The following is a 12277-nucleotide window of genomic DNA, read 5'->3' as shown; positions in this document are numbered from 1 at the left end:
AAACCTCAACACTTAATTCATAAAATACAATATGATTATATTAACGTTAGTCTTTCATGCCGGCTTGATGAATTGGTAAAGTCCGTCAGTGGTAATACTACAAGCATCCGCTCGATGCCCAATTTTACGATTTTCCTATTAAAAAATAAAATCAAAGTAATCGAGTGGATTTATTCAACGGATCGATTTGAATTTAGAGTGGGTTAGGATCCATCCACACCTTTCTCGTAAAAAATGATTAAAAAAAATGGCCACTCACACCAATTGTGGTTTCATAGGAATTTTATTTTGTGTTTGGGGCCGCTTCCAATGCAGCTTGGCACCAAAAATACTTTACGCTTAGAATTATGAAATTATTGTTTGGTCTTGGTTTGGCTTTCCACTTTCGATAAAAATCAGAAGTTGAAAATGTTGTGGAAATGTCTTGAATTCTGTTGCGCTGTGCAGAGATGTGGGAATTCAGGGAGTAGCACCTCCGGCCTGAATTTTTAAAGGGATACAAAAAGGGTAATTGTGCAATATTTTTTTGAGAGTTTTTTCTATTTCTGGGGGGTTTCTGTTTTGGGAAATTTTACATGTTTTTGGTAACTCTCGATTATATAAATAGAGATCTCAAGGATTGCAAAACTCATGAGAAAATAGCAATTATTCTTTTGTTCTATTCCGTGTTATCTTTGCTATTTCGTTTTTCCATAGAAATGAGTCATAAACCATGCCGGCTAATTTCTTGCTTCCATTGTTCAAATAAATATGATGAAACTTAAATTTATGCATATTTTAGAAAAAAATAAATTATAAAATGATTTCAAAGAGACATGGGCTTAATCTTGAAAGTCAGTTAAGTCACACAACCTATTAACAACATGGTTTTAAAACTCGTCTGAGACTAGAATGATTCGGGCAAGTCATCATGGACTTGAAGGAACTCGGGAGATAAAGTCAATACAATGACCTATTCGAGATCTGAGATGATTCGTCTGATATCACATATTGACCAAGTTCTAAACTTGGCCGAATCAACCAAGTTTGGTACTTTTGATATAAATAATCAAAAATTTTAATGCTTTATAACCGAACACCTATAATCTACCCTATAATGGAAATAACTTATATAGGTCAAGTGTTCAAAACCCCATGAAGAAATGAATTCCTTGGGGTCACCCTCTAGGATCCAGTTGACCCTCGTAGGATTTTCCAAGGGGGTGGTGCATGTGACCGTGGGATTAGTCTAATCCGAAGGATAGGGATACCCACGATAAGCAATATATGTATAAATAATTTTATATCAATTTAAATGATTGACTCATTCATGGTGAGTTGACCCAGACGATTCAACCCAATGTCTGTGGGGAATGAGAATAGATGAGATACCGGATTAAAATATCCTAAACTTGCCTTAGACTAATTTATTTATTTATTTTTGTAGAAGTATTTTAATTGCTTATATAGTTGACCCAATAGTTTATCATGACAAGCCCACCAAAAATTTCCATGAAAGTACTCTTTTGGGACTTAAAAAATTCTATAAATTGTATTAGGTGGTAAAAGTCAAAAATTCATACATGGATAAACTTATTGATTTAGTCTTTTCTAATTTTTAATCTTTTTTATTTATTTATTTATGAGAAATGCTAACGTCCAAGACTTTATAAGAGACATTAACATTCTCTAATACTTTTTTGTTTCTTATAATAATACTGTTATCTATTTTTTCATTTAGTGAAAAAGACAAAGGTATATTAGTCTTTTTACATAATAAATATTTATTTATGTAATTAATATTTGTTTATTCATAATAAATACTAAGGACATTTAATCTTTTAGAATTAAATATTTTATTGCAATAAATAATTTGACAATCAATGCAAATAAACATTTATTGTGTAAAAACCAACATACCCCTATTTATTTTCACTAAAATACAAAATAAATAAGGGTATTATTGAAAAAATAAAGTGTTTGAGAACTAACACTAAGGGTGCAACTTGGTCCGGTTCAAACCGAAAACCGAACCAAATCGATAGCTTTGGGGTGGTTTGGTTCGGTTTGGAACAAGTTGTGGTTCAGTTCCGAGTTACGAAAATAGAGAACCCATCAATTTGATTTGATTTTCGGATCAAGCTTGTATAGAACCGAACCGCTAAGCAATAAATAAATATATTTCTATATAATAATTATTAAGAATTATTTTAAGAGTTAGTACATAGATTAGTAATCTTTTATGGATAAACTAATAACTTTTTATAGATAGATTTGGGATTTATTATATGAAATTTTACGTTTCTTTTTTAATTAAAAAATATTACTTATAATTTATAAAATATTTGCAATCCGTGAAACCGAACTGAACCAAACCAACTTTAATTCGGTTTGGGTTGCTTTGGTTCCAATGGAATTTGGTTTGGTTCTGATTCTTATTTAGTATAACCGACCTATGTCGGTTCGGTTCCAATTTGACCTCAATCCGAACCGAGCCAAATCAAGTTGCACCCCTAACTAACACCCCCATAAGGTCTTAGATGTTACCATTCCCCTTTATTTATTTATGTAACCCAACTGATAATACTAGTTTAACTTTAATCTCTGTTATTGTTGATGCCTCAAGAAGATTTTCAATGGATTGGATCGGATCAGATAAAAAATCTTATCTATTCCAATCCAATAACTTAGTGTTCTGATCCACCATTTTGATTTTAATATGGATTAGTTGATCATCAAGTGTACCCAATCCAACCCAACCATATAGAAGAAAATGTACAATATCATATTTATATGTTCTTATAATAGAAGGTATGTTTCATGAATATTGCAAGTGAAAACGGTTGTAGTAAGTCTAACTTCTAAGCAATCATACAACAGATCATTTTGTACTATTTTTGGCAAACAAAAAAAAAGTCTTCTTTAAGGCATGTCTGTTAGGTTTCATTGACCAAATATAATATCTTATATAATTTATTTTTCAAAAAATGATCAAGGGAATATTAAAATGTAACGCAACAATTTTCAATTATGAATAATACACATTGGTTGTTTGTAGTCAATCCAACAAGGTTGATTTATAACATTGCCCAATTTGATTAAATTACAATAATTTTGTTGCCAATGACGAGAATGGAGAAAAGAAGAGAGGGTTAAGGGGGGAATGTATAGGGGTTTTAACATGAAGGCGTCAAACTCCTATCCACATTCACCCTCAAATTACTAAAGAAGTAGATAGGAGTTCAAGACAAGACCACTCTCCTAAAAGGGAGAGGTTTTGAGTTCAAGCCCTCTTATTGGCCACCTTCAGGAATTTTCCTAGAAATTACCTAGTGTGTGTGGATCTGAGGAGATCGCATATGTTCTAATGATTGGTTGGGTGCTCTATGAAGACCCCAAGCACCTCGATTTCCAATTATATATATATATATAGTATTTAATCTAAGAAATATGAGATAGAAAGAGTCAACACAAGAAAAAAAAGATGCATATTTTAAAAAATACAAAATAAAAGAGATTAGCAAACATAATGAGAAAATCATTTTAAAATAAAAATAGAGTTAATAGTAACTCTTTTTTGTTTTTTTTTGTTTTTTGGATCAGTGAACATATTTTTAATAAGATCAATTATTCAGTGTTGGTAAAAAACAAATACATGTTTATAATATCATCACCCATGGATTTTACCAATTAAGCTGGTTGGCTCCTGTGCAGAGTTATTAAATCTAACAGTTGAGATAAAATGTATATCCTAAAAATATATCACGTATCTCTAAGATTCATTCTAATTGTTATATTTCATATTTACACAATCAGGATTATGTGTGGACATATGAGTCAATTTCCATGAGTCTAAGCCTTTTAAGGGATTGGTCTTGAATACCTATTCTTATGGAATATACATATTTAAGAAGGGTGAATCTACCAAGTCAATTCAAGAACTTATCAAGTAAAGTAGGAAACTCGATATACCTCTATATCAAGCAAATACGTATGATTTAAAATTAAAAATGTTAAAAATTATTGATAAGGGTATTTCAGTAACTCTGCATTAGTCTGTTGTGAAAGAATGAAATAGAGGGGTATGTCCATCAGTTTGAACATCCGGGGTATCTCAAATTTTTACCAAACCTGGAGGGGCCCCTCAAAATTATCCTATTATGAACTCGAAAAATATTTCGACATGGTTCCACCAAACTCATCCTCATTTACTGAAGCGTTCTTTTAGCATGAAATGATGCTCTGTGGTTGCAATTTGGGAGAATTTGGGCACGAAAATTTCCATATTTCGGTCCGAAATCCGATATCTTCTTCTTCATGTAAGCTTCAAACCCTTCAATCTTGTTTGATTTCTAGGGTTTCTCTAGGATTCACAACCGATAAAAATAGGGTTTTTCTTGGGTTTAATCTCAATGAAAAGAGCAGAAAAACTGTACTTTTTTCTACGGTTCCTTCGAATTTGCATTCTTTTGAAACCAATCACGAATTTGATAAAACCTTAATTCCAGTTATTGGGAGGCAAAACTTTGGAGTAGGAACTAGGGTTTCTCTAGGGTTTAAGCTCAATTCTCACTCAAAAACAGTGGTCTGTAGTACTAGAACATGTAAAGATGGAAGAAAGAAGAAGTATGGGGGTTCTTTGGCTCCGATTTTACGTTCTTTGAGAACCGAAGACGATGTTGAGAAAACCCTAGATTCATTGGTTGGGAAGCTCAGTCCTAAAGAACAAACTATAATTCTTAAAGAACAGAGAGATTGGGTACGTGTTCTCCGTGTATTTAGATGGTTGAAATCACAGAAAGATTACCTTCCCAATGTAATTCACTTCAATGTTGTGCTTCGCGTTCTTGGCAGAGCTCAGAAATGGGATGAATTACGGCTCTGTTGGATCGAAATGGCTAAAGATGGTGTTTTTCCAACTAATAACACTTACGCAATGCTTATCGATGTATATGCAAAAGCAGGTTTGGTAAAGGAAGCTCTTTTATGGCTTAGACACATGAGACAAAGAAGCATTTTCCCCGATGAGGTCACCATGAACACGGTCCTACGGGTTCTCAAAGATGTTGGAGAGTTCGACAAGGGGGACAAATTCTTTAAAAATTGGTGTGTTGGACGGGTTGAATTGGACAATCTTGATTTGGATTCTGTCGATGATATGGAGTCAGGTACAGACCCTATTAGTCCAAAGCATTTCTTGTCTACCGAGCTTTTCAAAGCTGGCGGAAGAATGCCTCCTTCAAAAGTCTTGTCTCCTGTAAATGTGGAGAGTTCAGTTCGGAAGCCTCGAATTGCTGCTACTTATAATACATTAATTGATTTGTATGGAAAGGCTGGTCGTCTGAAGGATGCTTCATTGGTCTTTGCAGAGATGTTGAAATCTGGTGTTGCGCCGGATACGATTACTTTTAATACAATGATCTTTACTTGTGGGACACACGGGCATTTGTCTGAAGCAGAGTCTTTACTTAGTAAAATGGAAGAAAGGAGAATTTCTCCTGATACCAAGACTTACAACATTTTTCTATCTTTGTATGCTAATGTAGGTAATATTGATGCAGCTCTCGTTTGTTATCGGAAGATCAGAGAGGTGGGTCTCTTCCCAGATACCGTAACCCATAGAGCTATTCTTCATATATTGTGTGAGAGGAATATGGTTTGTGAAGTAGAGGCTGTGATTGAGGAAATGAGGAAGTCTGGTCTATGTATTGATGAGCATTCCCTTCCTGTCATAATTAGAATGTATATCGGTGAAGGGTTGCTTGATCGGGCAAAGATTCTCTTTGAAAAATGTCTATTGGACGGTGGGATTTCTTCGAAGACTTACGCTGCAATTATAGATGCTTATGCAGAAAATGGTCTTTGGACTGAAGCTGAGGCAGTTTTCTATGGGAAGAGAGATTTAGTAGCTCAGAAGAAGGATGTGGTGGAATATAATGTGATGATTAAAGCATATGGGAAGTCAAAGCTATACGATAGAGCACTTTCACTCTTCGATAGCATGAGAAGCAATGGGACTTGGCCGGATGAGTGCACGTACAATTCTCTTATTCAAATGCTTTCAGGGGGGGATTTAGTGGATCCTGCAAGGGCTATCTTGGCTGAAATGCAACAAGCTGGATTCAAACCTCGGTGTTCAACGTTCTCTGCTGTTATTGCAACCAACATCCGTTTGGGTCGGATTTCTGATGCTGTGGATGTGTATAGAGAAATGGTAAGAGTAGGGGTTGAACCGAATGAAGTTGTTTATGGGTCTTTGATAGATGGTTTTGCAGAAGCGGGTAGTGTCGAAGAAGCTCTCCATTATTTCCACACAATGAAAGAACTTGGAATTTCTGTAAATCAGATAGTCCTGACGTCTCTAATTAAGGCTTATAGTAAGGTTGGGTGCTTAGAGGGAGCACAATTGCTTTATGGGAAGATGAAGGATATGGAAGGTGGGCCTGATATTATTGCATCGAATAGTATGATCAATATATATGCAGAACTCGGGATGGTTTCTGAAGCGAACATGGTTTTTAATAAATTGAGAGAAAATGGTCAAGCCGACGGGGTTTCATTCGCGACCATGATGTACCTATACAAAAACATGGGCATGCTCGACAAAGCAATTGATGTTGCTCAAGAGATGCAAGAATCTGGTTTACTACGGGACTGTGCTTCGTTTAATACGGTCTTGGCATCTTACGCTACAAACGGGCACTTAAGGGAATGTGGTGAATTGTTGCATCAGATGTTAACTCGTAAGATTTTGCCCCAAAATGGTACCTTTAAAGTACTGTTTACGGTGTTGAAGAAAGGTGACGTTCCCGTCGAAGCCATCACACAACTCGAAACTTCTTACTGGGAAGGAAAACCTTTTGCTAGACAAGCAATAATAACATTTGTGTTCTCAATTGTCAGTTTGCATGATTTTGCCCTGGAATTTTGCAAGGTTTTTACTAAAGCTGAAATGGGCCTTGATTCCTATGCTTACAATGTTGCAATTTACACTTATGCTTCATCTGGGAAGATTGACGAGGCTTTGAGTATTTTCATGAAAATGCAAGATCAGGGGTTGGAACCAGACATTGTTACTTATATTAATCTGGTACATTGTTATGGAAAAGCTGGAATGGTGGAAGGAGTGAAGCGGATTTATAGCCAAATGAAATATGGGGAGATCGAGCCGAATGAATCCCTGTTTGGAGCTATAATTGCTGCCTGCAGAGATGCCAATTGGCGTGGCCTCGCTGAATTGGTTGACCAAGAGATGAGATTTTCTCTCAATACACAAGAGAACCCTGATTCAGAAACTGATTTGGGAGCCGACGAAGGTCCTTTACACTCTATAGAGTCTTTAGAACCAATGGATACCATGATTTTGAAGTGATCGTGCTAGTTTTTTCATACAAATTAGTTATAGATGAATGTTAAATTTATCTATATACAGCACAACAGTTTCGAGGTGGAAGATAGTTTCAGCTGGATTCGGGGTGTAGTCTATGCATGTTCAAAGTTGTTGCAAACTATGCTTGTTCGCTGAAAACAGCATTTTGACTCCGCACGAACAGGTTGTCTTCGATAGGACATGCCTTTCTCGGGATTGGGTTTATCTACTGATTGGAGATGCTCTCAGATGTAATCTTGGTTTATTCCCATTTATGTTCTAAATTATTATTGGCAAGCCTGACTGAACTCCGAGATCGGTGCTGTCTCCAAAACTACTGCATGTATAATTGTCCAGAGATTTGTTCCTTTTCTCATTCCTGTAATGGGAGCAATGCCGGAATCATGCAGGTCTTTGTTAACTGTATTTAAGTACAAACAAGTATAATGTTCGATTGCTTTACATTCTTGTTGTCCTGATTTGTTATCAGTAATATAGCATGGCAGTGCACTTTCAATTATATATTCAAATAGTATCTGTTGCAGTATTCTTTGTGCTTTAAGCTTCTTTACATATAATCAATGGTCAATGCTCATTAATGTTGCTCACTTTAAATAATTCAAGGTTTCTTCTTCGAGGATTTTATGTTCCAGGAGGTTTTAGTTTGTGCATCTCCTATTTCTTATTGTAGTAAGTTGTTCATCCCGACTTCCCCTTTTCCTCTTTCTTATAATTTCCAAATACTCTGCCCTAGGTCAGCCAATTCTAACGATCTTGAGATTTAATGATAAGAATTTTACCCTATAACTTGAAGACAATTGGCTTTTAGGAAAAAAAATCAAAATTATTAATTTGAATATATATATATTATTAAGACCTTGGAAGAACAATGAAGGGTGAGTTAATTTGATTTTTTAGGGAAAAAAAAAAAATCAAAGGTTTGAAAAAAAATACGAAGAAATTTTTATATCCAATCAATTTTGTATATGTCATGTTACCCTTTAAATTTAAAAATCACATAAATGGCAAAATGCCAGTACAAATAAAGGGGAAATTAAATAAAAATATAGGTATTTCTCGATTTCGAAAAATAAAAATTCACCCATATTCAAAGATACGAAGTGAGAAGTTCCAAGAGCAAATTTTTCCACATAAAGGGATGAAATTAGTTTAAAATGTAAGTCTTTCATTGATTGGTATTGAAGCAACATAGACAACCAAATAGAAATATTCTTAACAACCAATCTGATGAACACTTGGTTACAAAAATAAATAATTTTATACAAGCATAAATCTCATTAAATAAAAGAATGAGCAGTCGAGGTGACCGATCAAACGTGCCCAAATACAAAGGATCTAATCTCCCGTGATACTACATACACCCTCCCAATCTGCCCAACATCTTCATCTTGAGAAAAACAAACCTTACTCAGAAACCTCAGAAAATCCCATCAGTTATTCTAACCAAACAGATCATATCCCCCACTCTTAGAAAACAGAGGAAATAAGATAACCAACCACTCTAAAGATTTACTGTAATAAAATCATATAAAGATGTAACGGTGGCAGTAAAACCAATAGGAAATACCAGTCACAAAGACTCAATTATCAAGCAAAAGAATCTAAATATGGATCTTTCCTTCAAAATTTACTTCTCTCATCTTACTTGCCGTCCACACCATGTACTTCCAGATTGAAACAAAAAAATTTGAACTCACATGTTCCCTTTAAATTAGAACAAACATAGTAAATGTGAAATTAATTATTTTCCCCTTCATTATCGAAGCAACTCTGAGAAAGCAGAGACCTTGATTAAGTATTTCGTAGCACGAAAACTCATATCTCTATTCCATTGAATTTACCATATAGCGAACATAATAGTTCGTGTTCTTGATCTCATGATCTCAACCCAACTGTTATTGTGGCATTTACCAAGACCTCTTACCATTTTTCAGGGGCTGAGCCATGATTGTGTTCTAATCATTCTTGAATCTTGGGTCATCCATTTGACAGGCTTCTTCTTTCAAGGGACCATAGACTAAGATCATTCTTCAATGAAGTGCAGCCTATATCTGATCTTCACCCCTCTTCTCATCTCCCAATATCTGAAAAAATCTCTTTTCCTTGGAAACAAGTCTGATTAAGAGGACCCATTCTGCTCTTAATTTCAATCCAACTCTTACCAGGCATTTTTTTGATCCCTCTATCTTTCATTAACCTCCTAATCTTTAAAGCATCCTCCCATTGACCAACCCCTCTATACACATTAGCTAGAAGAACATAGCTCAAATGGTTATTTGGTTCCAATTCCATCATTTTCTTTGCAACACGTTCGGCTACAACCAAGTTTGAGTATGACGTGCAAGCACCAAGAAGAGCAGCCCAAAGAGATGAATCATCGCTAAAAACTGAATTTCTTATCAAATTTTCAGCTTCTTCTAGTAGCCCGGCTCGGCCAAGAAGATCGACCATACAATTATAATGTTCAATACCTGCTTCAATCGTGTAATCTTTTTTCATCGATATAAAATATTCTTTCCCTTGATCAACCAAACCCGTATGACTACAAGCGAAAAGTACCCCAATGAAACTAATATAATCAGGCTTCATCCCTTCTTTGACCATCTCATTAAACATTCTTAAAGCTTCCCCGCCTCTACCGTTCTGAGCAAACCCACAAATCATCGAGTTCCAAGTGATCAAATTTCTAACCGGAATTTCCATAAAAATTCTATGTGCATAGTCGATAAACCCGCATTTCGCATAGAGATCAACAAGAGCGGATTCTACAATAACATCTCTCCAACCTCCTTTCCTTATATACTGACAATGCACCTCTTTCCCTTGTCTCACAACTGCCAAACTTGCACAAGCACGAAGAACAGTCCCAAAGCAGTACAGATCACCCTTCTTCTCCTTCTCCATCTCCCTAAAAATCCTAATAACAGCTTTGAAGTCACCATTATGACAATACACCCCGAGCAAAGCGCACCAAGAAACAGAATTCTTCTTTGACATTCTATCGAAAACCTTACGAGAATACTCCAAGAACCGACATTTCCCATACATATCTACAAGGCTGCTCTCAACAACCACATTTCCATAAATTCCAGCTGTGACAACTTGGGCATGAACTTCTTTACCTTGTTTCACTCTCCCTAGATTACCACAAGCCGTTAGAACAGTTCCAAATGTAAATCCATCAGGAAACAATCTGTACTTCCTCTGCATTAAGTAAAAGAACCATAAAGCCTTCTCAAAGTTATCATTCCGGGTGAAGGCCGAAATAACCGAAGTCCAACAAATATTATCTGGTTTGGGCATTTCATCAAACAATTGGTGGGCATCCCCTAAACCGAAATTCTTCCCATACATGTCTATAAGGGCACTCGCAATAACGTTATTTGAATCAAACCCTCTCACGAACACCACCCCATGAAAGGATCTACCGATTTGCAGAGTACGAAGCTCTGAACACGCCTTGATCACGGCAGAGAGAGTGAATGCGTTCGGTTCGATCCTGAATTCCAACATTTTCCAAAACGTCTCTAGGGATTCTCTGGGTTTTCCAATCCGAATGAACCCAGAGATCATTGAAGTCCAAGAAATTACATCTTTTTCGAAAAGATTATCAAACACTCTCTGGGTTTCTGAGAAAACAGGACCCAATTTGAAGTAGAGTGAGAGTAAGCTGTTGCCGACGAATCGGTCCGACTCAAGGCCAGATTTTATTACATGGGAATGGATTTGGAGACCATGTTTGAATGAGAGAGCTTTGATGCATGTTTGTAAGAGAGAAGCGTAGATGACAGGTTTTACAGAGATTTCGCTAGAATCTGTGGAATTGAGGAGTTGGAGAGCTTCAGAAAGCGAACCTGACTTGCAGAGATGGAGGATTTCTGATTGACGAGATGGGTTGTTTTTGTTTTCTTTAAGATTGAGAGGGAGAAGAGAACTGTAATGGCGTCTGCAAAGCAGGCGCATCAACATGTATGCATGGAGAAAGGGGACTCCAAGAAAATTTTAAATATAACGGTTAATGGTTTTGAAACAACAATAGAGAGAGCGATGGCAACGGGGCGGGTTTACCTTAACCCATCCCCGGCCCCAATGCCCCAATTATTAGTGTTCACCCCCAACCCGACCCGGACTTCGACTTGGGCACGAATGTTTTAACCCATCCCTGTCCCTAATAGTATTTTTAAAACTCATTTCCAAAATGTATTAGGGGTAAAACTTGGTCCGATTCAAATCAAGAATCGAATCAAATCGATAATTTTGAGGTGATTTGATTCAATTTGGAATAAGTTGCGATTCGATTCCGAATTACGAAAATGAAGAACCGATCAATTTGATTCAGTTCTTGGATCAAATTTATATAGAACTGAATCAAACTGATAATCAAATCATTATGCAATAAATAAATATATATATGTATTATTATGAATTATTTTAGGAGTTAGGACGTATGTTAGTGATGTTTATGGATGAACTAATGACTTTATATGAATAAATTAATGAATATTGTATGAAATTTTATGTTTACCATATGTTTATTTTTCATTAAAAAATATTACTTACAATTTAAAGAAAATTAAAAATCCATAAAATCAAATCAAACTGAATCAAGTTGCACCCTTACTTGTAAGCATTTTATCAAATGTTTTTTGAAAATAGAATTACAAACTTCTAAGAACATTTTCTTATGATCAGTAATTAGTAAGAACTCACCAAGAAATTATGGCTTCAATAGACCTGAAAAAAGAGCTTCAATCAAACTGAAAAGGGGTTTCAATGGAAGTTAATGAAAAATAGACCCCAACCCCACAACCACGTCACACATTGGTGAGTCAAGGAAACCAGAAATTTAAATAGCTTGACTGCTTGAGCGTGAATTTCATGGATTTTTTCTGTGCCAAAATCAAGGTT

At 35.7% G+C, this 12277-nt stretch overlaps 2 protein-coding genes across 2 annotated transcripts; one reads left to right on the top strand and one right to left on the bottom strand.

Moving 5' to 3' along the window:
• Window positions 1-4170: 4170 nt before the first annotated feature.
• LOC147392154 (Pentatricopeptide repeat (PPR) superfamily protein) lies at window positions 4171-7866 on the top strand. The gene has a single exon (XM_086459853.1). The coding sequence runs from the start codon at window positions 4214-4216 to the stop codon at window positions 7349-7351; it is 3138 nt and encodes a 1045-aa protein (XP_086315979.1). The 5' UTR covers window positions 4171-4213; the 3' UTR covers window positions 7352-7866.
• Window positions 7867-8608: 742 nt separating this feature from the next.
• On the bottom strand, window positions 8609-11379 carry LOC147392153 (Pentatricopeptide repeat (PPR-like) superfamily protein). The gene has a single exon (XM_086417182.1). It carries the CDS (start codon window positions 11336-11338, stop codon window positions 9440-9442), a length of 1899 nt encoding a protein of 632 aa, XP_086273308.1. The 5' UTR covers window positions 11339-11379; the 3' UTR covers window positions 8609-9439.
• Between the last annotated feature and the right edge of the window lie 898 nt (window positions 11380-12277).

The sequence above is a fragment of the Akebia trifoliata genome, chromosome 11, assembly GCF_017979445.1.
Source record: "Akebia trifoliata isolate Shusen 1 chromosome 11, ASM1797944v1, whole genome shotgun sequence".
Classification (NCBI taxonomy): Eukaryota; Viridiplantae; Streptophyta; class Magnoliopsida; order Ranunculales; family Lardizabalaceae; genus Akebia; species Akebia trifoliata.
The sequence above is the reverse complement of the archived record's forward strand: the minus strand, read 5'-3'. Positions and strand labels throughout refer to the sequence as shown.

Bases quoted from the DNA above. Each gene is read 5' to 3' on its own strand.
- LOC147392154 (XM_086459853.1), top strand. From the start codon at position 4,214: ATGATGCTCTGTGGTTGCAATTTGGGAGAATTTGGGCACGAAAATTTC.
- LOC147392153 (XM_086417182.1), bottom strand. From the start codon at position 11,338: ATGTTGATGCGCCTGCTTTGCAGACGCCATTACAGTTCTCTTCTCCCT.